Below are 24224 nucleotides of genomic sequence, written 5' to 3'. Positions count from 1 at the left end.
GCCCCGCCGCCCGCGGGGCAGGCCCGCGGGCGGCGGGGCGCTCCGGCGGCCCCCGGGGGAGAAGGCCCGCGGCGTCGGCGGCGGGGACGTGCGGCGCTGCCCCGGGGCTGCAGGCCTGCCTCCGGGGACGCGCCGGGGCGCCTGGCCCCGCCCGCCGCAGCGCCTCTCCCCGCCCCGCTCCGGCTCGGAAGTGCGGAGCAGCGCGACGGGCCCTCGCCCCTCCTGCCTTGCGCGGCGCAGGTCGCGGGGTCCGGCCTCGAGTTTCGCGCGGAGGGCCGCCTGTCTTGCGGGAGGTTTTGCCTCTGCCAGGGCGCGAGGAGTTCGGGCCGAGTGCGCACGACGCCCGTTTACTATAAGTAAATGCATCAATAAATGAGTATTATGTATTCAAATGAATGCACCTACAAATACATACATACATGTGCTGCCTTCTGAATCAAATTAGCCGCCCGGCTTGCCCAGAACCCCTGGCAATGGCTTTCCAGCGCCCTGAGCACAGGGGCCTCCCAGGTGTACCTGGAGAAGGCCCGGGCAGGGCCTGAGAGGTGCGTTCAGAGGACAGTGGCACCTCCGCTCACGAATGCCTCGGTTCACGGCCAAAGCGGGTCGTGAACAAACATTTCATGAAAATGTTGATGTGGGTCGCGCACGCCACATTGGGTCGCAACCAAGATCGCAGCCATCTCCCCCCGCCCCCGAGTGGGGAGATGCCCACGATCGCGGTTGCGCTTGTGCAGGAAAGCCGGGCGCGACCACGGCCATCTCCCCCCCCCCCACAACCAGCACGATCGCGCCCGTCTCCACCCCCAGCACGCCCCGTTTGCGCCCGTCTCTCTCCCTCTCCCCCAGTGCACCCACGATCGCGCCCATCTCTCTGCACCCTCCAGCGCGCACCTGCAGGGGTGACGGGCGCGATCTCAGTCGTGCTGGGGGTGTGGGGGGAGATGGCCACGGTCTTTATTGTTGTCACTTTGCTTCACATTTTTCTGATTTAAAAAATGGTTACAGAACAGATTGACCTGATTTACATTGAACCTTGTGGGGAGATTTAATTTGGCTCACGACCAGTTTGGGTCACGACCGGAGTCCTGGAACGGATGAAGTTCGTGAGCCGAGGTGCCACTGTACATTGTCCAGCAGTGAGCCGAAGGCCTTCCCCCCATGCCACCTAGGTTCAGGCAATGCCATTAGACCCAGCGGGCAAAATAGGGTTAAATTGCCAACATTTTGAATTTAAAACCTTTTTACTGGTTCCCAAAGTTATTGCATTTTGTGCTTGGATAAATTATTTAGAAAGAGCAAAAGACTTCTCAAAAGAATTACACTTTCCTGGCTTGTTCGGCTGTTATATTTATTTTATTTAACTTCTGTCCGGCCCAGTATCCAAAGCTCTCTCAGCAGTTTACAACTGTTCCCAAACAGGACCGTGATACAATAAGAACAACCATAAACATTTTCCATATACAAAATGCTAAGACAGTTTTTGCAAACTTAACACAACTTAGCAGCAAAATAACACTTGATACGAAATAGACCTGCTAAAAATACGGGAAAGGCGTAGTTCGCCAAGCAACTGGTTAGACCTTCAATGTGTTCAAATGCCTCAGCCAGGGCAGAACGGATGACAAGCTGCCAGTTCCAGGCAAGCTTCAGGGCCAAAGAAAGACGGGGGGTTGAAGCAAAACACTCGCTTTTGTCCTCCCCACACACAATCAAGCACGAATGTTTATAGGGTGTAACAACAGCAGAAATACAAAGAGCACAACTGGCAGAAGGGGGGGGGGTCTCCTTTTGGACCAATAAGCACGCTGCTCACAGTTTGCATTCTTGTCTAGACTTCCAATAAACAATCTTATTTCCCCATTTTGCGGGTGGGAAAATGTACTTACTTCCAGTGACCCATCTCTTTACCCCATTCTTATTCTTATATTGCATTCATATCTGGCCCCTTTTCCTCTTGCAAGAAACCCAGGGTGGCTCACAGAGTCCTCCACTCCATTTTACCCTCACAACAACAACCTTGTGGGGTAGGCAGGCTGAGAGTCTGCAGAGGACTGGATGAGCTGGAAGCTGATATCAGATGCCCTTTCCTCTCCCTCTGGTGGTGACCCTCGAAGCTTCCCTTACAGTTGGCACACCGAGGAAGACCTCTGTGGCTGAGCAAAATTGAACCGGAAACCCACCCTGCATGAGGACACCCTGAGACCCCTCTTCTGCTCCTTCTGGAAGGCAGTCCTTCCATCGATTCTCCAGCGAGGACCCCGAAAGCCAGGGTCTTCCGCCATTCCTCTCTAACCACCGCAGCGGTCTCTCACAAAGCACCTACAAAAATCCCTGGGAATGGGATTTCGGGTTTCTCGGAGTCAGCCATCCTGAATGACCTTTAGGCAACACCTGATGACATCGGTAATCACTTCCCCCATCCACTGAGCAGGCCATACAAGTGTTTAGTGATGTGGTGGGGGGGGGGGGTATCAGTGACCATGTTTGGACAAAGCATTGCAAGCAGCGTGGAAAGGTGGCCAAGACTTTTGGGGTCTGTCTCGCTTCAGACTTTTCCTAGCCCTGGAGGTGCTCAGCAGCACTGCTGGGCCCAAACTTAACAACAAGGGTAAGAGTTTGTGCAGCAGGCTGGGCTGGGCTGGGCTGGGCTTGGAGCAGTCCTCACCAGCTGCGAGGTCACCAGTGGCTTGCTGTTGGAGCGCAGTTGCAAAGTGCAGCGGCTTGGCCAGGCTGACCGAGTCAAAGGCCTTGAAGCTGCTGCCCAGGCGGTTGCCCAGCAGCGCAATGAGCAAGCCAGCCAACCGCTCGGGACCCGGCTCTGTGCAGGACGGGCCCCGCCATCGCCATCCTGTCTACCCCAGCCTCTCCCCTGAGGGAGTCGGCACTATCGTTTGGAGGGTTTCTCTGCCAAGCGGCTGCCGGGAGCCTGACTCTGCAAGAGCAGCCTTAAACTGAAGGTGGGATTCCTGCTTGGACCAAGAATCACTCTGCAAGTCCGGCTTCCCACCGACACCTTAAATATGCTGGTATGTGCCTGGCCTGAAGCTTCTCCCTTGGGAGGCACACCCTGCTGCCCCCCGTGCTGCCTGCCCTGAACGTTTTCCCCTTTGTGTCACCTCCATCCATGCAGCCCTCTTATTCTGTCCTCGTGTGCCTCCACCAAGCCGTCCACCTGATCCCAGACCCTACAGGTAACGGACAGGTTCCACACGCATCCTATACAGACCCCATCTTTGTAGTCCCTTCAGGCTTTCTGTATTTTCTGCATGTCTGAACAAACTGTCAATATTCTTTGGCTTGGGTACCCCCAGGGGACCAGGCGGCTTTCCCAGTTTTCTTGTCAACTGCACAGTGGCTTATGGAAATCAGGACAACACATCCAATATGGGCTTCTGCAGCACATGATAAACACGCACAAACACACTGCATCTCCCCTTCTGCTTAAATCTCCTGGAACATTTTATTCTGCTTTCATTTTCATGCGAGACCCACCATGTGTCAGGAATGCGTTAGAGACGGCCTTCTTCCACCGAGACAACTCTCAGGGAACAGCTTGGGGTCTGAAAACAAGAACAGTGCCTGAATAATCCTCATCTTATGCACAATTATTGCTCGCACACAATTATGGCCCGTTCCTCATATAAAAGTTTTAAAAAATAAAATTTTAAAAATTACATTAAAATTAAATTTTGCACTGAAGACTCAATAGTTTGCTCTTGGTGTTTTGAAAATCAGGAGCAGTGAAGAACAAGAGCCAAAATAACATCCAGTGAACCTTCAGGAAATTGACTTCTTGGAAGTGTTCCACATCTAACACTAAATGCAGCGTGTAAACCACACAAAACGTTGCGAGATAATACCTGATGGACGCCAGCTTCTCAAGCGATATGAGTTTTGTTTGCATCTTTGCTTATGAGAAAGAGGAAGGGAGAGTGAGGTGAGCTGGATATTTTAAGGGTCAGACTTCTTTTACTTCTACTGGAGGAAGTATTCTCTTCTCTGAAATCCCGATGGTGAAAGCTGTGTGTGGGAAATGTGTGTTCTAATGGGCTTTTAGTACAAGGTTCTGGTGACCCAAAGTTGTGCGGAGGGACAGGGCTAGCACAAAGCGATTGTTTTGGATTATCACAGGAAACAGCACAGGAATCTAAGGATGTGTTTCTCATCGTACTTATACAGAAGGAAGTACCTTTGAAAAAAATGGACCTTACTCCCAAGGAAAGAGCTTAAAACATTGCAGCATGTACAGTACTGTAAGCTTCACATATATATATACCGAATATTCTACAACCTCCAGAGAGGTCTCCGCATCACCGGCAGCCACACTGGTCAAGGAACACCATAGTGCATTAAAAACGAATGAGTTTGCGGAGGGGCTGGCGAGCCGGTGCGCCTCCGTGTGCACAGAGAGTGGGCCGCCTGGCTTCTCTCCAGAATTCCCACTGGAAGCTGAGCCGGGCTATGAGGGAGGGGAGGGGGTTGCCCTCAGCCCCGCTTCTCCACGGTACTTCTTACTGTTGCTGAGAGAAGCCTGCTTTTTGTGGGAACAGCCTTTGCCCCTCCCCAGGGAGAGCTTCTAGCTCCAGTCGCTTCGCTTGGTCTCGCGGATGCAATGGGAGCGATTCAGGGCCGAGCTCGGCTCGGTCGGGACAGCCTGACCTGGTGTTTATTCCACAGTCATGATAAAACGGTGACAAAGGTGAGTCATAGGGCTTAGCTCTTTTATTGATTGACCTGAAACAGGTTTTTGGCGATATCAAGTGCATTGTTTCTGAAGTGCGAATGTCTGAGGCACAAACAACTGTGTGGAACCTGTACTTGCACTTGTGGTTGTGGTTGTTGTTTTAAATTAACCAATAGGACAACTGTTAAAAGCTGCAGGCCAATCAAGTCATAGAATCATAGTGAATTATGGCAATAATCTTCCCCTGGAGACTTTTAGAAGAGGAGGAATGTCTCTCACAGGCAAAACCGAGGTGCTGGAGGCTCCAAGCTCGCTGAAATGTCTCTTTTGTTCTATGTCTAATTTCCCCTCAAAGTCCTAACTTGTGAAAAGGTCCTTCCTTATGTTCCTGTTTTGTCTTGGACGCTGGAGAGGGTCACTCCCTCTAGTTTACTGAGATATTGATTTCTGGTCCTTTTTCTTGGTACATAAGCTCAGTCTGAAAAGGAAGAGATTAAAAAGGAGTTAATGAAAGGATCAGCGAGGTTACACGGTTCGACATGCCACCGTTGCACATTTCCCTGACCCTGAAAAACCCTCTTCACGAAAGCAGATGGGACGGACGAAGATCACAAGTGGCCCAGCTCTCATGAGCGTGAGGAAGGACAGAGAAACAGTTCCAACTTGGGAACAGAATTCCAGTTTGGGACAAGTCTCAGGGAGGCTTTCTAGAGGTGGTCAAAGAAACAACTGTGTGACTCAAAGAGCAGTAGCCTCATCAACGATCGAAGCACAAGGCCAAAGTGGGGGTGTGCTTCCAAACACAAAACCACTTTTCTGAACCCAAATAAAGATGGTGCCGGAGGGGAGCTGTCCAGCATGTCAGCCTCGCAGTTAAAACAGGCATATTATGAGAGGAAAGAGACATCCAGGGGCCAAGGAGCCTGGTGGGTGCCAAGAGAAGTGTCCGCAGGGACATCAACGCCCCCAGTTGCTCTGTGGGAGACCCAGGCCTAACCAGGGGCCCTTCCTCTCCATTCCTCTTCCCAGCTGGAGGCCTCTGATCTGGCCCTGGAAAGAGATCCCACCGTTTCTTTGAGGAACTGCGATTTGGAAAAGCTCTGCGCCTTCCAGGAGCACCGACACGGGGACCTGAGATGGCAGAACCAGGTTGGAGGGAATGCAGAAGGCCCAGCATGCACTGCACAGCGAGCAGCGAGGGTCAGGGGCGCAAGGACGTGGTTGACGCCATCCCATTCCTAGGCCAGGCCTTCCCTGTGCGCAGCCGGCACCGTCTCGTTCTCCTCGGACATACTCAGATCAGGGGACGAGAACCTGGAATTTCCACCCGCTTCGTCCAGCTCCCAAGGAGCTCAGCCACCCAGAATGCGGCCACGCTCACCTCTTCGTCACCACTCTCTTCCTGGTCGCATGTCCTCTTCAGCTTTTCCTCTTCCTCTTGCCTGTCCTTTTCCGGCATAATGTCGTCCAACCAACTCAGGTGATTCAAGGGGAAGATGCGTTCCATCGCCTTCCGCATGCCAACGAGCGCCAGCAGCTACATGGCCAAGCAAATCTCAGAGAATTAGCACTGCGGTCGTTGCTGACGATTTACACAGAGCAACATATGAAGAGACAACGCAGATAAGGGGGTCGTATGGATAAGGGCAGCCGCGTGCGCTTGGGTCTTGCTTTAGCTGGAATTAAAGACTAGGTGCTTGAGCCAAAGCTTCGTGGAAAAGCTTGGCTCCAAGGAGACATTTGGCAGAGGAGAAGGCGCGGGTGTCTGAGGAGGGAGGGATTCCAGGCGCCGGCTCAGTGAGGGAGCACCGTCCAAGTCCGTTCAGTGGGCAAGAGACCTTGGGCAGTGGAGGATGGGCGAGTTGCAGGGCAGGAAGCAGGAACATGGGGAAAGCAAAGAGTTGGAGAAAGTTAAGAAGCACGTGCCGCGTTAGGAATTTGAGGAGAAGCACATGCTCACGTTTTGGAGAGACGTTTTGCTTCAACCGGAAAGGGAATTTCATGTTGCACAAGCGGGGTTAATACAAAGCTCACTCTTTCCATGCACCGCAGAAAAGGGCAAGAGAAGAAGGCAGGCAAATTTTCCGGCTGTGTGCACAGTTTGTTGGACAAACCTCGAGAAAGTGCTTCTGTCTTGAAGGATCTTGCTTACCATCAGGGGGAACACAATGGCGGCTGCTGTGGACTTGAGGATCCACAAGGCAGCCAGGCAGAGCACTTGAATGAAGGTGAAGAGGTGCACCTGTCGCAGCGGGACGTGGCGGAGGTAAATGAGGTCGGGCTGCTGCTTGGCCGGCATCAGCAGGAGCTGCAGTCTGCCCACCAGCTGGGAAGCATCAAAGCAAAACCTTTCTGTACACCGCACGGAGCGACTCTGGCCTCCAAGAGCGGCGTCGTGAACAGCCGCGCACGGGACGGCTTGGTTTTAACGCAAGAACGTTCAGCGAGCCTAAGCACGTCCATCTGACAGAGCAGCAACCAGGCCTAAGCCGGCCGTGCAGTGACGGGACTCCCCTCCTGGGCCATCAGCCCAGCTCTAACTTCTCCATCCACGTTTGGGAGGTGGTGGTGACGATTTCAGAACTGGCCTGCCCAACAGGAGGAAAATTAAGCCTGGAGCACCATAAATTATACCATGTACTGTGCCGGCTGCCTCGCTTCTTTAGGCACCCCTGCGATGGCAATTTGAATTAGGAAACCTCAGGCGAGAGTTCGTCGTCGATCCCGCAGGTAAGCGGGGCTTCCTTCCCGCCATACCGCTGCTGCAACAACTCTCCGTCCCAGTGAATCATTTGCCGGCGCAGCCTCGGACCTTGCCCCTTCCCCTGCGATTCCAAAGAGTTGCCACCCACCCACCCACCCACCCGCTGGGCTCGCGTGTCACCTGAGCTGGCTACCGATCGCTCACTCTGCCGGAAAAGAAGATCAAACAAACCTGCAAACCGCTTTGGGCCTCTCTCGGGTGTCCTTTCGCCATGAACTCTCAAGAAAGAAACCCACCCTGAGGCTCAGAAGGGGTGGGGGAGGATCGCTCCCCCTGGCCTGAAGGAGATGGCGAGGGCCAGGAATTTCCCCCACTCACTTGTCCTCACTTCTGGCTGCCCGATGAATGTGAATAGGAAGATGGACTGCAACATTTATGGCCAAGCAGTAGAGCAAGAAGGGACATTTCTGCAAACTTCATGGCAGGGAAAATCTTATAAATTTTTGCAGATACCTTCCCAAAGGTGTTCTGTCTAAAATGTCTGGAAGGCAGCAAAGTGGAAGATGATTGCAAGGGGGAAGTATAAGAATAGAGGTAGCCAAACAAACAGTGTGAGAATTGTGGTCTTTTGCTCTTCTGCGAGAACCGGAATGGGTTTTTAATTGCGTGTGAATTCATTCTTGTGTCTGGAAAATTTCCTCTGTCCTTTTGCACTCACCTGAATACTGCTAAGTGCAGACACACCCATGTAGAGGAAAATGCCATACAGCACCGGCATTGGAATAAACTGGAGAAAACCAAATTCAAAGTATAATTAGGGTTCGCACTAGGCTTTCCTTGCAAACGATGCTCTGTCATCCTTCACTTTCCAAGTCAGTCCACGGCTGATTCCTGCCGCTTTCGTGACTGTGTTCCAGGGAATTCTGGCAGGCCTGCAGCTGGATCCCGTTCCCTTTCTATACCACCCCTTCCTATACCCAAACCGCTTCTACTCTGACCCAAACCCATTTCCGGAATGCTAAGGAGTAATCAGAGATCTAGAGGAGGGAGGGAGGGAGGGAGACCGTTCCAGTCCTTTCCAGAAGTATATCATGCTGGATTGGTGGCTGTCCATCCGCCAGGGCCGAAAACCACCCAAGTCTTCAGATGGAGGCACACCCGACTGGCAGAGAGGACCGGCGAAACGCCGGCAGATATCTCTGAGGACAGCTATTGGCACAATGCCCTCGCGCAGGGGCCGGCCTGCCTCCCTCGGGCGCCCGAGGATCCCCGCGTGTGTGAGGACACACACGCTCGCCTCCAATGGGAGCCACGGTTCCCTCCGGTCCAATAGCAGATGCTTCCCTACCTTGAGCACCGGCGCCAGGAACACAGACAGACCCGTGAGGAGGAAAACCAGCAGTCCGGTCACCCGCTGCTCCCTGCGGCCAAGAGGGCTCTGGGTGAGGCCTTTGGATCCCGCTGTTCCAGCCCACCCGCCCTGCGCCAGGCCTGCTTGCCGGAAGCCGAGGGGAGATCCGTGGCCCGTACCTGATGCCCAGGAACGCGGGCTGCTCGCCCGGCGCGCAGGTGGCGCCTTCCTTCTTCAAGCTGTCCATGTGAGCCAGGGAGATGACGGTGGCCGAGACGTACCAGGGCAAGCCCATGACGGACGTGAAAATCATCAGAAGGGAAACGCAGAAGAAGTCCAGGTGGAAGCCAGCACCTTTCTGTAACGAGACAGCGACGTCAGCCTCCAGAGAAGACACGGCGCGTCTCCTTTTTCAGTTCGGGTATCCTTTGGCTGATTTTCATGCATCCCTGCTGTTGGCACAACTTATGCTGCTTGTAGGATTTGACTTTCGGGCCTGCAGAATTCTGGTTTCTTACTAAGTTTCCTTGCAGTGGCCAAAACCGTCTCCCTTGAAGTCAACTCGGGGACTTCCACACTGATAGTCCTAGCACTGCTTGAAGGCATTCTGCAGATATCCTGCCTTTTCTATCCTAATGGATTATCTGGGTAAGAAGAAAAAATGGCGGGAACAGCGGAGAAGCACAGGTGGGTCGCGAGCGGAAGGCTGTTATGTCTGCAACTCTGTAAAAAGAACCAAACGCATCGATGCAAGATGAGGAATACGTGGCTCAACAGAACTGAAAAGAAAAAGATCTCGGAGTAATTGTGGCCAATAGGCTAAACATGAGTTAACAATGCGATGCAGCCACCAAAAGGGCAAATGCTATTTTGGGATGCATAAGCAGAAGTATTACTTCCAAATCATGAGAAGTGGTAGTTCCTCTATACTCCTCACTAGTCAGACCTCAGCTGGAATACAGTGTCCAGTTCTGGGCACCAAGATTTAAGCAAGGTGCAGGTAAATTAGAAAAGGGTCCAGCGGAGGGCGAGAAAAATGAGCCAGGGTTTGGAAACGCTGCCCTGTGAGGAGAGCCAGGGAGAAGTGGGCATGTTCAGCCTTGAGAAGAGAAGACTGAGGGGGACATGATCTCCCTCTGTAAGGACCTCCAAGGCTGTCACAAGAGGAAGGGGCAAGATCTCTTCCTGCTGATGCCAGAGTGCAGGACACGGACTAACCAGTTCAAGTTGTGACAACCCGGTTTCAGGCTGGTCATCAAGAAAAGCTTCCTCACTGTCAGAGCAAAAGGGCAGTGGGACCAGCTGCCTGGAGAGGTGGGGGGCTCTCCCACACTGGGGACCTCAAGAGGAACCTGGGCAGCCCTCTGAGTGGGATGGTGTGACTCGGTGTCCTGCAGCAGCAGGGGGTTGGACTCGATGGCCTTCACGGCCCCTTCCAGCTCCACTATTCTAGGATTCTATGAAAATGTGGTGCATGAGGCAGTGTGCTGTTGCCATAAAATTCTGCTGTGGAAGCAACTTTGTAGGAGCAAATAGGGCGAATTGGAGAAAAGGATGACACAAGCTGGAGAAAAGCTGCTATGAATTCTTGGAAGCGGTTGTTTCTGTCGGAATGTTTCTAGTGTGTGACAGCTATGTTCTGGCTCCTTCTGCTGTAATAAAATTGATCGATCGATTAATTGCCCTGTCTCCTGCCTCAGCTTCTCCACAGACAAGAGCACCTTCTCAAGACAGGCTTCCTGAAGACAGAGACCTGTTTAAGGACCACATGGAGAAGGCAACACAGGGCATCCCTCAGACTTCTCAAAGACTTTTTTCTATAAAGGTCAGTTTCACTGTGACCCTGCCTTCCTCTGCCCCCCGTCAATTGACCGCATGGCTATCAGCACCAGCAGTACCCAGAACTCACATCCACTTAGGGGCTGCCTAAGCCATACCAGAGGTCAAAGGGGCAGAGGACGGAGGCACTGGAGCAACAGTCCCGGGTCTCCAACTCCAGGAATAAAAGGGTCGGAAAGCTTTGCTTATCGCTACGAACAAAGCCTCCCCTTTGGAGTTAGTCACCAACAAGCTTTGCCATCAGTCACCCTTTCAGGCTTGTGGCTTGTGGCATCCCAGCTGCTGGGCCTCGGATCACGTCTGTCTGAGGACTCCTCAGCAACGCCCGCCCGCCTTCCCATGAAAGCGCGCAACCTCCCCGGGCACAGCCGCTGCCTCACGGGACCACGGAAGCTGCGCGGAGCAAAGCGCTTCCCAGCGGCTGCTTCCAGGCGGCTGCTTCCCCAGGCATTCACTCTCCAGCCACAAGAGCAAGCCGGAGGAGAGCAGCCCAAGAGGGCGTGTTCCCCACCCGCTCGGATGGGCGGATGCATCAGCCTCCCTCCCCCGGCAAGGATCCCCCTTTGGCTGCCGTGGATCCGCTGGGGCCGAGGCACACCTGCATCTGCGGGAGCCTGCGAGGGAGACGAGGCTACACGGGCCCGGCCAGGTGTGCTCCAGAAGGCGAGCCTGAGCAATGCCCGGCACTCCCAGGCACAGTGCAACCAGCGTAACCAGTTCCTGCTCGCACGGCGTGGACTGGATCATCCCTCGGGCGCAGGACGCCGTGGCAGGCGGGAGAGTGCGGCTGCCAAGTCCGCCCGCGCAGCAAGGTGTGCTTGCAGCCACGGAGTGGGCTGGGGATGGCGTTCTGCCCCCACGAGGCCACGCCCGGAGTCGGCGGGACCCCGAGGAGGCACACTGCCAGCCCCCTTGGCGGTGCCCCAGGGAAGCCAGGGCGCGCGGCTCCCCTCAGGCCCGCGGTGGCTGCAAGGGGAGCCCTGTGCGGGCTGGAGCGCGGCGTGGCTGGGTCGGGCAAGCGCTGACCTGCAGCTTGTACTCCTTGCGGTTGAGAATGACGGCGGTGATTTGCTGGTCCATGAAGATGAGGATGATGACCAGGACGGCAGGCACCGCCGCCGCCGGGTAGATCCACCAGGCGTTCGCTCCAAACGGGGGCACCAGCCAGCCGCGCGTGGGGTTCGTGGGCTGTGGGGAACCGGTTGGGGAAAGTCAGTGGGGCGCAGGGCAGAGCGAGGCAGCTCCTTCACCTCCCCCACAGATACCTGGCAGGGGAGCTCCAAGCCCCTGCCCTCTCCACCAATTAACCCATCGGCGACGGCAGGTTGGGGGCAGAGCGGTCTCCACCTGACCAACCTACCAATCGCCTCACGACAGCACCTGAGGGATGCCGGGCTGGTGCAGTGGGATTTCCTTTAGAAGCTGAGTGGGTTCAGGAATATATTCCTTCTTATGAAGCCTATACTATGCTGTCTGTTGACTTAAAATATTTATATACCATCCATAATCCATATAGGGTCTCAGGATGGTTTATGTGAAGACAAGAAAAGAAACATAAAACCCACAGCGGCACTTAGAATGCAATATACAGTACACAAAGTATAAAGCAACATCATTTTAACTATTGCAAAACTGGGTAAATTAAAAGGGCTTAGGCTGGCGCCAAAATGGGTAAAGGGGCAGTGCCAGGCGTCTCTCTCCTGGGAGCAGATGCCAGTCGGGTGCTGCGCCCAACGGCCCCGGGACGGGGACCTCAGCCAATGGCCTGGGCAGGTGTGCATGAGCCAGGCGAACAACCGGGCACTGCTGCCCAGGGTGCGCCTGGCCTCAGCAGGGCGGCCAGGATGCGCCGGCCCATCGTATCCTCACCGAGACCCCTCGGCGGCGTCTCGGCCTCCCAGGCACGAGGCCCAGAAGAACGAGGCTTTCCTACCGCTGCCAACATGACCCCCCCTTGCCCGCACTTCTCTCCCCACAAGCCAGAGGAGAAGCTGCAGGGCCCGAGCGCTGGGAGGGCACAGCTGTTTGGGAGGAGCAGTCTGAGCGCCTCCGCCTTCCCCTCGGCCGGGCCGCCCGCCCTGCGCAGCCCCGGCACTTCCCCGGCGCCGGCCAACGGCTTCGGCGCAGCTTGCTGCAAGGAGAGGCGCGTGAGGGAGCTTCTTGCCCCTCCCTTGCTGCACGTAGGCCGGGAAAGCTGCTAGTCCTCTCCGCCCAGGCCCGCAGCAGCGATGTGGGCCGCCAACCGGCTCCTGCCTGCCTCCATGCGCCCCATCACCAAGCCATCGCCTGGCCTGGCCCAGGTGCACGAGCAGCAGGCGGCACCTGCCGGGAGCCTCAGCGGGTGGCGGGACTCTGCCCGAGCGTCACGGCCGCAGCCACGGCCGTCGGCGGCTGGTGATGGGCACCCCGGCTCTCGGGCGAGCGGCGAGACCCTCAGCGGGCAAGGAGTGCGTCACGCAGACGGCTTCCCCCGGGGAAGGGATCCTGCAGCCTCGTGAGCCAGACCTGCACCAGGCTGTGACAAGCCGTTGGGCCGCCTCTGACTGACGGCACCCCCAAGAAGGGAAGCCCTCCAGGATGTGGGCCCCCGAGCGCTTTTGCCACGGCTGGCTTCCGTGGAGAACTCTTCGTAGTCCAGCTGGAGAAACTGACAAATGTGCTCAAGGCCGTGATCTCTCACCCAGGCATCCAACTCCCCTGGGAAGTGGGCGTGGAGCCGTCTGAGGCTGCAGCCCTGGCCTGTCTCCTCAGGTGCGAGCCCCGTTTTGCAATCCATGAGCATGATCTCTGAGCAAACTTGAGCAGGCTTGATGCCCAGGTTGCAGAACAGGAATGGGCAACGTGTGGCATTCCAGATGCTTTGGTAACATGTGAACCGTCGGCCAAAACATCTGGAGCGCCACAAGCCACTCACTTCTGGGACAGAAGATATTCCTGAGAGCAACGGAATCAGTCTTTGCACAGCGACGCGTGTGGAACTTTATGGAATGATCGAAAAGGGGACGGAAGCATTTGAAACCTGGCATTTGAGACAAAAGGGAGGAGGAGGAGGGGGGCAAGAGGAAGAGGAGGAGCCAAGCATGAATGCATGTTCCGGATCGGGGCCCAGCCAAGCTCCAGGAAAAGGTGGGGAACTGGGTCGACTCGAAAGCCACCCTCCCCGTGGCTCCACAGCCCCGCGAGGGCCACTGGCTGACTGAGTTCCGAGTCGATACCTGTAGCAGGACCGGCCGCTCGCTTAATGCCTGTTGCGGCTACCTGAGGGCACCTGGCACACGCAGGCAGGCACAAAGCCCCGTCCAGCTGCGGCATGTTTTCCTCTTCAGCAGGTGCTCTGCTCGTTCACAAGCGGTGGTGGAAGAAGCAGAGCCGGGCACCCGGAGGGCTCTGGAGCGTCGACGATGCTGCCAGAACTTCCTCCGAAGGTCCGGGAGCGCAAGGGCACAAGGGAAGCGCTCTCGTCTCGCCAGACCGCTCGCTCGGGAGGCACAGAGGCGGCCTGAGGGTGGGCCACCCCGGCTCTCTGCCTCCGCGGCTCCATCCCCAGCCCCAGGTCAAGTCGTTGCCCTGAGTGCGCCAGAGTACTCCAGGTCCCGCGGGACTGAACTCCGAAAGAGAAACCTGGAGGAGGGTCTCCTGACGCCACGGACACGCGGCCTTGGGCTGAGCGTTCTCTCTGCTCCACGGATGCCATTTCAGGGCAATGCCATCGGTCTGGAAGGGCTTCTACACCGCCCCCCTGCAGGGGTGGGTCTTCCTTCCGTGGGAACAGGGAGTCTTGGGGGGCTCAGCAAGCAGAACGGGTCCGAGCCATCGCGCTTCTGCGGAAGCACACGCACCGCCGTGCATCCGAACGGCCCATTTCCAAACCAGCCGTGTGGCTGCTGCAGAAGGCCGCTGTCCTCACTCATGGCGGCACGGCGGCGGGACCCTCTCCCCCTCCCCAGAATTTCTCCCCCAGCTGTTTCACGGTGTGCTCCCTGCGTGAGTGTGCGGGTCGTGGGGGGTTCACATGCTCTAAGCTGCACTCGGCTTGCCAATCGTTCGGTTTGCATCTGGGGTGCAGAAGGAGGCAAAGTGGTTCCCTTCCGCAGGGGAGCCGCGTCCTCTTCCTTCCTCGGGATGCCAGCGCCACCTTTCGCACGCGGCCCACGGCTTGCGGCCTTGCAAGGACTCGCTCGCCTTCCCCTCCCCAGCATGGCTGGCCCGGCTGCCGCCTCTTCCGGGGCCCAGGGAGGCCTGGCAGACGCGGGAGGCGAAGCGGGGAGCCTGGTTGGCTCCTGGCAAACCCGCCAAGTCTCCGGGGCCCCTTTGCTGCAGCCGCCACCCATCTCAGCAACTGCCGTGCAGGCCGCGCTGTCCCGTCGAGGGTTCCCTGCGGCCAGAAGCGCCGCGAGCGAGGCTGCTCTCGAGGCCTGGGGCAACGGGAAGGCAGCGCCTTGCTTCGGAGTGGGGTCAGCCGGCTGGCCCTCGGTGCAGGCTCGCAAGGCAGCCGGGTAAATCCAGAGAAGTTTGCAGCCTCCCTCAGCTCCACGGCCCTTCCTCCGTGGCCGGGCCATCAGGCCTCTCCCGCCACCGCTTGCTGTGATGCACCATGCCGCCGTGGCCTCCATTCACGGTCGACAGTGCTGACCCGGAGGGCATCCTCGGTCCTTGCGTGCGAGGCCGTGTCCAACGCTCGGTGCCCTGGTGCGATTCTGCCGTCCGATGCCCTGAGAAGAAGGGCTGCGGCTGGTCGCCAGCCAGCCCCTTCACCGGAGACACGGGGGCTGGCCTTCCAGCAGCGCTTTGCGCTCTCGACTGAGCTCCGTGACATGTGCTCCGATCCACGGCAGGGCAAGGCACCCGGTTAGGAGCAGCGCACGGACGGACGGGAGCCGCCTCGCCCCGCTCGCCCCTGAAGCGGCTGCTGCTCTCCTCAGAGTAGGGCGTGTGGCACCGGGGAGGCTCAGGCCTCCTCGCTTCACCCTCTGCTCTCAGCAAAGCGCAGATGAAGCGCAAATAATGCCTGCTGAGCTGAAGCACTGAGCCAGTTTTTGCACCCTGCTTGCAGTTCCCGGGTTGTTTCATCCAGAAGCCGCTGCGGGAGCAGAGCAGTGCAGTCTGCACCGGTTGCGTGTGCCTCTAATTAACGGTCTGGGGACACCCTGCTGCTGGATTATTTTGTGAGCTTGGAAACCCTGGCTGATTCGTTGGTTGAACAACCCAGGGCTTGCTGGGTTAACCTTGGGTGGTTTTGCCCATAACAGCACAACCGAACCGAATCCCTGGTTTGCACATCGCAAGGTGGACCATGATGCTGAAAACCGTGAAGGTTCAGCTGGCTGGCTTCGCTCATCCCTGCCGTTGCTTCTGTGGCGTGCAAACCCCGTCTAGAGGGAAGACCCCGGTGCAGATGCCCTTGCGTTCCGAATGACTGGCCTTCGCCACATTAGAGTTGCCAGCATGCGTTGTCCCCCAGACTTCTGAAACTGGGGGGACAGGGGGTATTTCTAGTAGAACAGTGGCACAGTTCATTTACACAGCACTGCGCTCCTCACTCGACTCTCTTTAACGAAATGTAAATGAACGAGCTACGTATATCTGGAGAGAGCGGTCCCTTTATCCGAACCTGGCCAATCCTCACCTTGAATTTGCTGGGCACGATGAGTTTGGGAGTCTCTAATCCGAGTGCAGCATCGATTCCGCAGAAGAGGAGGATGGTCAGGATAATGGAGAAATCCCCCACTAGTCTTCTCAGCTAAGAAACCGAATAAAAAAACCGGCATCAGCTTTGCAAAACAAAGCCTGCACACAGCAGTCCAGGGTAAGTCTTTCCACCTAATTAGTCCCCGAAGTTAGAAAAAGAAGACAACAACACTGGGATAATGTGTTTCATGTAGTGAACATGTGATCTGGCACAAGGCATCCTTCTTCATTTCTATGCATCAAAACAAGGCATTGCGCTTCTTGTGCACCTGTGGGTGCCTCCATGTGAGGGTGTGTGATGGACTTTGGAAGACCTGGGGGAGTTTATAAAGTGTTAGCTGCAGTTTTGGAAGCCAGCCACACCTGGCCCAGGGATGGTGGATGATCCTATAGGATCGGATTGTGTTGTGAGAGAATAGTGGTAAGCAGCACAAGAAGGGAGTGCAAAATGAATACATCCCAGGTAGGTACCTTGAGGAAATACTCTACATTCGTTTAAATAATGAACGTTCTTGCTTTGTTTCTATGCCTGCTTCTTTTGAGCAGTCACGAGGGATAAATGGGTGAGAGGCAAGCAGCCTTGAAACGCCAGGTGCAAATCCAAAAAACGATAGTAAGGCAAGTGTTTGCAATGAGTGGCGAGGTGCGCGCAGGGTGCGTCTGCCCTTCCTGTGGCTCCACATCGGCACTCAAGCGTGAGGAAGCTGGTGCGCGCACCAGGTCTTCCAGGCAATGGTGCAGCGCCCCCCTTCTGAGAGGGGCCGTTGTTAATTCTTCTGCTATTAAAAAGTGGCAGCTCAGTTCCTTCCTTACATCAAATTCAGGATGCTCCCGCTCCCCGAAAGCATCTCGGGCCCTGCACCCGATTGCCAGCAATCCCCCTCGCAAGCGGGAGCCTGGGAGCAGCTGCGGGGTTTTCTCCCCGGACAAAGGCCCCGCGGTGACAGATGGCGAAGCCTAAGGAGGTAGCTGCAACCGGCCACCCACAAAGGGGGCCGCCATCAGAGAATAGGCAGGAGGCGGGAGCGACTCACCACGGTGGGGAAATAGCGGCTCGACTTGAAGTTCTTCAGGGCCATGGAGCAGAGGAACGTCCCCAGGAAGAGAATGAAGCACACGAAGGTGATGTCGGGGACGTAGTTGCAGCTGCTGCCCACCAGGTGGCCTCCCAGGTGTGCACACTCCTTCCTGGTCAGCAGCGACCCGTTCCCAAAGTCCAGGTGCGGCGGCTGTGGGGGAGAGCGGCTCGAGGTCGGTCCGGGGGGCGAGCGTGGGCTGCCAATGCGTGACAGCCCAGCGTGAGCTGGACGGGGCATCGTCGGCTGAGCTGGAGGGGCCGCAGGGGTCTCACGGTCATGCTAGCGCATGGTCTCCATGGAAGTTTCCGGATCCCTGGGCTGCCTGCGTTTTCCTATCTCTTCTCCCATTTTTTCTCTCGCTGCAGCTCAGCGAGGGAAGATCGGAGTGGCAAGCAAGGCCTTCTGCTCGCAAGCCCCAGGAGTCCCTATATCTGGACACGAGAAGTGGCCGTTCCCCTGTACGCCTCACTAGTTCGACCCCCACCTGGAGTCCTGTGTCCAGTTCTGGGCACCAAAATCTAAGGAAGATGCAGGAAAATTAGAAAAGGTCCAGCGGAGGGCGACCAAATGATCCAGGGTTTGGGAATGCTGCCCTGTGAGGAGGGACTGAGAGAGCTGGGCATGTTCAGCCTTGAGAAGAGAAGGCTGAGCGGGGACATGACATCCCTCTAGAAGGACCTCCAAGGCTGCCACAAAGAGGAAGGTCGAGATCTCCTCTTGCTGATGCCAGAGGGCAGGACACAAATAATCAATTCAAGCTGCGACAGCCCAGATTCAGGCGGGACACCGGGAAAAGCTTCCTCACGGTCAGAGCAATACGGCAGTGGGAACAGCTGCCTGGAGAGGTGGGGGGCTCTCCCCCACTGGAGGCATTCAAGGAGAAACTGGGCAGCCCTCTGGGTGGGGTGGTGTGACGTGGTGTCCTGGAACAGCAGGGGGTGGGCCCGACGGCCTTCATGGCCCCTTCCGACTCCACTGTTCTAGGATTCTATAGGATGTTGTTCAGTTACCCCCAGCCATTGGTCCTAGTTTGATTTCTTACCTCTCCAGAACTGCTGAGGGTGGGGAACAGGGTCCTGTTCAGAAGAGAAGAGTTCCCTGCAAGAGACAGTCACGCCAGGGCATCAGGCCTTTCGCTGGATCGTTGCTCAAAGGCGGGAGAGGGCAGGACGTTGGCCGAGGAAGGTGCCGCGTCCGTTGCTCGGAGGCTCGGCACGGGGGCTAGCGACACAGCCTTCCCCGACCCTGTGCCTTGCAGACACGTTTGGACTGCAACACCCAGAATTCCCAGTCACTGGCCCTGCTGGATGGGGATGCTGGGAGCTGTGCCCCAAATGCCTCGGAAGGCCCCCGGTTGGGGAAGGCTGCTGGAGAGTTTCCCTGCATGTGTCTAAAACAGATCCGAAGCAGGGTTTCTTCTCGCGGAAGGGGGCGGGGCGGGATGGTCCAGAGGCTGCGTTCTTCCCAGGTGAGCAGCAGGCGCTTAATTCGCCGGGTCGGGAGGCAAACAGCCAAGATGAGCCTGAACCGGGTCCCTTTCTAAGGGTCCCTTAGAGCATCAGAGCAGCCCTGCTGGATCAGAGCCAGGGAGACCACCTGAGCCCAGGCTGGGCCACCTGCTCGGCACCTGAGTTGCCTTGGGCGACGCCGCAGGCGAAGGCCGCCGGTGATTCCCCGCCACGGCCCGCTTCCCCCGAGCTGAGAAATGGGCCGTGATTGCAGATGTGCCGACTGACCGTTTGGAGGGAGGGATGCCAGGAAGCCCGGCAGGGGGCAGTTTGCCGGGTTTCCAGGCCCCCGCAAGACAGAGTCGTAAACTGCCTCTGAATCATTTGCTTGTGAAAAACGGCAACAAGGGGCGCAATGCCTTGCCAGCCCAGGCCTGGTTCCAGGTCAGGGCAAAATATGTTTGACAGGGGCGCGCGTGACCGTCTGGGTGCCACCTAAGCGCTTATATGCTCTTTCACACCTCAGCAATGAGTAATTGAAATTCGCGGTGTGGGTTTCTGTTCAGTTGTCCAGGATTCGTGGCCTCATTTTGGGTTTTAGGCCTACATTTGCATTGCCCAGCAGCTCTTGGATTTCCCGGTGCTGCTTTTATACCAAACATTTCTTTATCTTATGGTATTTATTTATTTAAGGGATTTCTATACTGTTTAATTAGATGAGCTCTCAGAATCGTGCACGGAATATACGTTAAAATATCACAACAACCAATTTGAAAACAAACGTAAAAGAAAGCTGGTCAGACTCAGGACGACCTCTGAACTATAAAATTGGACGGGCCGTGCTAAAACCAGCACAAAGCAGCGCCTACCGACATGACGTGCTTCGCCCTGGAGAGAAGCGGGTCCAAGGGAGCTTCTAAGTGGGATGGGAATATTGAAACGGGTCGTTCATAAAACAGCGCGAAGCCAGAGCGAGCGTCTGCGGGCCTCCGCTCCAGCCCACCCATCGCAGGGGCGCAGGCCGCCCACTTTACCTCTCTCGGGCATCCCGCAGGAGCACCTGTATGAAGTCACCCGGCTGATCTTGTAGTCCCAGTTGACGGGGTAGTGTTCGGCCAGCGACAGCATCTTCTTGGCCGCGTCGTAGATGAAAATGCAGCTGATGAGGGCGCAGAACCCCTCCTCGGTGAAGCGTGTGAAATACTGCACCAGGTGGCTGGCCTCCGTGGCCACCAGCACCAGCCCAAAGAAGGCCACCCAGAGGCCGATCCAGAGGCGGAATTCCAGGTAATCCAGGTGGTAATCCCTGTGGGGAAGGAGGAGCCAAAGGCGCTTTCCTGAATGGGCCGGGCGGTTGCCTGGAAGCGGTCAGCCCGAGTGGGTGCTCGGCAGGCCCGCCTCTGCCCGAGCATCTCAGAATGACGTTGTGCCCCAGCCGGTTCAGCAGCGGGTCCACATGCCCCTCCTGAACGCAAGAGGCGCCGGGGATCCGGCCGCCCTCAGAGCCACACACCCACCGATCCCGGCTTGGTCCTGCCACAACTTGCCCTGTTGGGCAGGGTATTTACGTATTTCCTGGAGGGCAGCAAGAAGCGCGTGGAAGGCAAGAAGGGGCTGGGGCAGGCTGGCAGGGCCACGCCGGAGGGCCACGCGGAGGAGGCCCCCGCGGCCTTTCTGCGCTTCCCGGGGCGCTTCCTCATTTGCCACCAGAGCGTCTGCAGAGCAACAGAAGCCGTCTTTTTTCCTTTGGGGCAACGTGTGGGGCAAACGTGCCCCTTGTTTTAAAGCAAAGCTTGCCTCTGTGGTTGGACTGTGTGGAGACTTTTGTGTGTAGGAAGGGATAGCGGAGTTTTAAATAAACAAACATACAAATAAATAAATAGTGAAAACTGCACTCGCAGAATCCCTCGGCCTCTCGAGCAAGTATCCTGGCTGCAGCTGAGGTGATTTCTCTGCCCGGTGAAGGAATACTGAATTTACTCTCCTTGACCCTCCTCCCAACCGTGCGTGGAGTGACTCCTGTTCCACTGGGAGACCCAGCCAGGTGTGGGTGTGTCCTGCGTACTCTGCAGTTGAATCAGCCCCGAAAATCCATCGACTGGCTGTCCGATCGCAGTGCACAGAATCCAAATTTGGCCCGCACTTTTTCAAAGCAGGATTTTTCAAGATACTGTGCGTGAGCCGGACATTCATAAGAGAAACGGTTTGACATGCAAAAAAGAGTCGAACGATTCCTTGAGCAGGTGCGGTTGCAGGTGTGGCTGTAATAAGCAGCTGTGACAATCAGCTCGGAAGATGGCAGGGCCAGCTCATGGCTGAGAAGAAATCAGAACATCGCGGAAGGTGCGACTGCAGGACGCGTCGCGCTTTAAGCGGGTGCGAAGGTGGGCTACGCTTACCTGCTCTTGTCTTCCAGGTGGGGCAGATTCATGTGCAGAGCCCTATCAAGAAACACCCCAAGACCCTTCCGTGGTTCTCCCTTCCACAAATTTGTTTGTACCTCTGGCCTTATCATAGTTGATTCAAAATCTCCAGCAATTTAATGTTAAAGACTCATGTAAGTTATATATTTTTAATCTTGGGGGGTGGTTATTAAGGTTCTTCTATATATTTTATTATTTTATTTATTATATATTTTATTATTTGATCAGTTTTTTGTTTATTGTAGGTCTTTTCTGTACCAGCATCACTGAGCCTTATCTAAAAGGTCATTACCCAACCTAATCCAGAAATCCAAACTGGACTCTCGTGACCTGATGCCTAGAGCGAAAGAGACAGAAGACAACTGGTACCGGATGAACCAAAAGATTGGGGGCTCTTTCCCGGAAAATGGCAGGCGGGGAAACCAAACGGCGGACGGAGCACCTCTCAGAACACAACGTGGTGTCATCTGTCTGCAAGAAGCATGCTCAAACGAACACACTCCACCGTCCGTTCAGGGCGCCGAGAGTAGAAATGGGTGTCTGTGCGTCAGTTCTTATTTCCCTCCCACTCACAGCTTGTGCCGCAGACGGGAGGCGCCTTGGCCATCGGGTGGCCCCCCCGCCCCTGCTTGGGAAGAAGGGGCTCCTGGCGCTTGTGCCCGGAGGGGCAGAGGGCGGTCTACTCACTTGCTGAAGGAGAAGAGGAGCCTCTCGAAGACCAGGACGGGCCCAGTGCTGCTCAGGATGGTGAGGGGCTGGCCTGCAAACAGGCAGAAAAAGGCTCCAGCGCAGGCCGTGCCCAGGAAATTCTCCAGCACACCCTAAATTGGGGGAGAGAGCCAGGGGTCGGTCCTGCTGGCGGAGGGGCCGGGTTGTCCCGCTGGCACGGATCCGGAGCTGCCAGGTGGCCGTCCCCCTCCGGCCGCCGCAAAGGGCGGCAGACGGGCAGGCGGCGCGTTGCCAGCACAGACCTGCATGTTGTCTGTGGCGTCGCCCAGCATCCCCCCGAAGGTGATTGCGTTGGTGACCGTGGCCAAGTAGATGTAGAGGACGGCCGAGAAGCACTGGACGTGGAGGGCGTCGCGGAAGTCGCTGCCGTACCAGGGGGCTTTCCTCCGGAGATCCCGCACTAGCCCGCCAAAGAGTCTGCAAGGAAAAGGGAGCGCCCCTGATTTTGGGCTCTCGTTGGCTGTGGGTGGTTGTCTGGGATGGGGTTTCCCTTGCCCTGAAGCACAACCAGTCCCTCCTCCTCCTCCTCCTCCTCCTCCTCGGCATGCGCCCCCACTTTGGTGGCCTGCACGGGAACCCGGCCCTGCCGCCAGTCCCTCCCAAGGTGGCTCACCTTCCCGTCCGCTTCAGTTCTTCGCTGGCGGGGTGGTGCCCAGGAGCATGGGAGCTCAGGTCCTCCGCGGAAGAGACGTTCCCATTGGAGTGAGGGCTCCGCTCCCGGAGGTGCATGGAGATCCTAAGGGTGCACGCGACGGGCACACCTGACGCTGACGCCAGGCGTGTCTGCACACAAAAGCATCCTCTTTGGCGGTGGGGGGCTCTCTTCTTCCACCCCCCTCCATTAGAGTCCAGCTCTTCCACCGCCACCACCCCGGCTTCCCACGGGATGCGTGGAAAGAAACTCCCGGCAAAGAGCCGAGCAGGAAGGCGCCTTCCGCAGCCCAGCGTTTATCCAGGCAGACACCTTCCTGCCTCGGTCCTCACAGCCTTGGGGGACTGCAGCTGCCTTGCCCTCTTGCCCTCATCCGGAAGACAGTGAAGGCAAAACGGGAACCGGCACAGCGTTGCGCAACAAGGGTTAAATGGCTGGTCGGAGAAAGACGTGTCCACCACTGGTCCAAGTGAGGTCTTCCTGGGCCAGGAAACGGGACAGGGGCATCCCAGAGTGGACCTCTGGCACGCTTGCTCTCCAGCCCAAAGTGTTTCCGATCCACCCCAGGGCTGCCCCTCCCCGGACAAACCTCTTCTGTGCGGACGGCAGGCACTTCGGGGGAGCGATCCGGGTGGTCGGGTCCCACTTGCCCGGGGGAAGGACCGTCAGCTCATCCAAGAACTCATCTACTCCGGCAAGGAGCTCCTGTACCCCACTCGCCTTCTGGGCAACTCTCTGGAAAAGCTGCGAGGGGAATTAGCGCCTGAGCTCGCACAGGGAGGCCTGCGGGGGCTGGGCTCCACAGCCACGCGCAAAAGACCTGTCTCGCGCCCCTGAGATGCCGAGGAAACCAGCGCTGCCGTTCAGCCCAGGAGGGACGGGTGGTCCTGCCACGTGCGGCAAGCCTGGAGGGACTTCCCGTCAGTCCTGCGCAAGACCGCTTGGACTCACACCCAACGAATTCAGTGGGGCTCCCCGCCAGTTGAGTGCACACCTGTTGGACTGCAGCCTCAAGGGCTCATTGAAAGGACAACGCACCATTGCAGCCTGTGAATCACGATGCTGCAAAAATTTAATATGCAATGAGAAAGTAAGCTGCTGATACTTAATTGCTGCCGCAGCCTCTCGTTAGTCTGCATCGTGATTGCAACTTGTAACGAAGTTGTCAAAAAGGCGATTGCTGCTGTGCATGATCTTCCCCCAAAAGCGGCTTCTCCGGATTGGTGCCCTTTCTTTTCAGACTGATTGCTATTCTCTTTGTTGCCTCTTCTCTAGAATCCAGAGGGCAGGTGCCCTTAAGACACGCGTCTCCGGAGCCGAAGGAAGCTTTGCTCCAGCCACACAGTTCTGTTTCCGGCCAAGAAAAGCGGCTGTCTATCCCACAACCGTTGTGGGCGCATCCTGGCCGGACTGCAGCGATTCCACGTACACCCTCACGGCTCCCCAGACTCACCTCGTCTGTCAAGAGAACGGCCGCAGCTCTGCCAATTTCGTGGTACGCCCTCGCTTTGGCTCTAGGTCCCAGGAGGATAAAAAGGAACCTAGGCAGAGGCGGAGGGTTGCACGAAGGTGCGCACAAGCAGCCCCCTTCCCTTCCCTTCCCTTCCCTTCCCTTCCCTTCCTT

The 24224-nt window shown here is 56.7% G+C and overlaps 1 protein-coding gene across 1 annotated transcript in view; it reads right to left on the bottom strand.

Annotated features, from left to right (window-relative positions):
- Positions 1-5111: 5111 nt before the first annotated feature.
- The window catches only part of SLC4A9 (solute carrier family 4 member 9), a 26272-nt gene continuing 7159 nt past the window's right edge, over positions 5112-24224 (bottom strand). The window contains exons 6-21 of the mRNA XM_044442839.1: positions 24054-24141; positions 23190-23344; positions 22562-22684; positions 22191-22365; positions 21907-22040; positions 19831-20102; positions 18391-18446; positions 17304-17498; positions 16208-16321; positions 11608-11769; positions 8922-9100; positions 8740-8812; positions 8110-8178; positions 6840-7013; positions 6069-6224; positions 5112-5165 (exon numbers count right to left, since the gene is read on the bottom strand). Of these exons, the coding sequence (XP_044298774.1) occupies positions 5112-5165; positions 6069-6224; positions 6840-7013; positions 8110-8178; positions 8740-8812; positions 8922-9100; positions 11608-11769; positions 16208-16321; positions 17304-17498; positions 18391-18446; positions 19831-20102; positions 21907-22040; positions 22191-22365; positions 22562-22684; positions 23190-23344; positions 24054-24141 (2179 nt within the window). The remainder of the gene's footprint in view (positions 5166-6068; positions 6225-6839; positions 7014-8109; positions 8179-8739; positions 8813-8921; positions 9101-11607; positions 11770-16207; positions 16322-17303; positions 17499-18390; positions 18447-19830; positions 20103-21906; positions 22041-22190; positions 22366-22561; positions 22685-23189; positions 23345-24053; positions 24142-24224) is intronic.

The sequence above is a fragment of the Varanus komodoensis genome, unplaced genomic scaffold, assembly GCF_004798865.1.
Source record: "Varanus komodoensis strain SLA01 unplaced genomic scaffold, ASM479886v1 scaffold40, whole genome shotgun sequence".
NCBI lineage: Eukaryota > Metazoa > Chordata > Lepidosauria > Squamata > Varanidae > Varanus > Varanus komodoensis.
The sequence above is the reverse complement of the archived record's forward strand: the minus strand, read 5'-3'. Positions and strand labels throughout refer to the sequence as shown.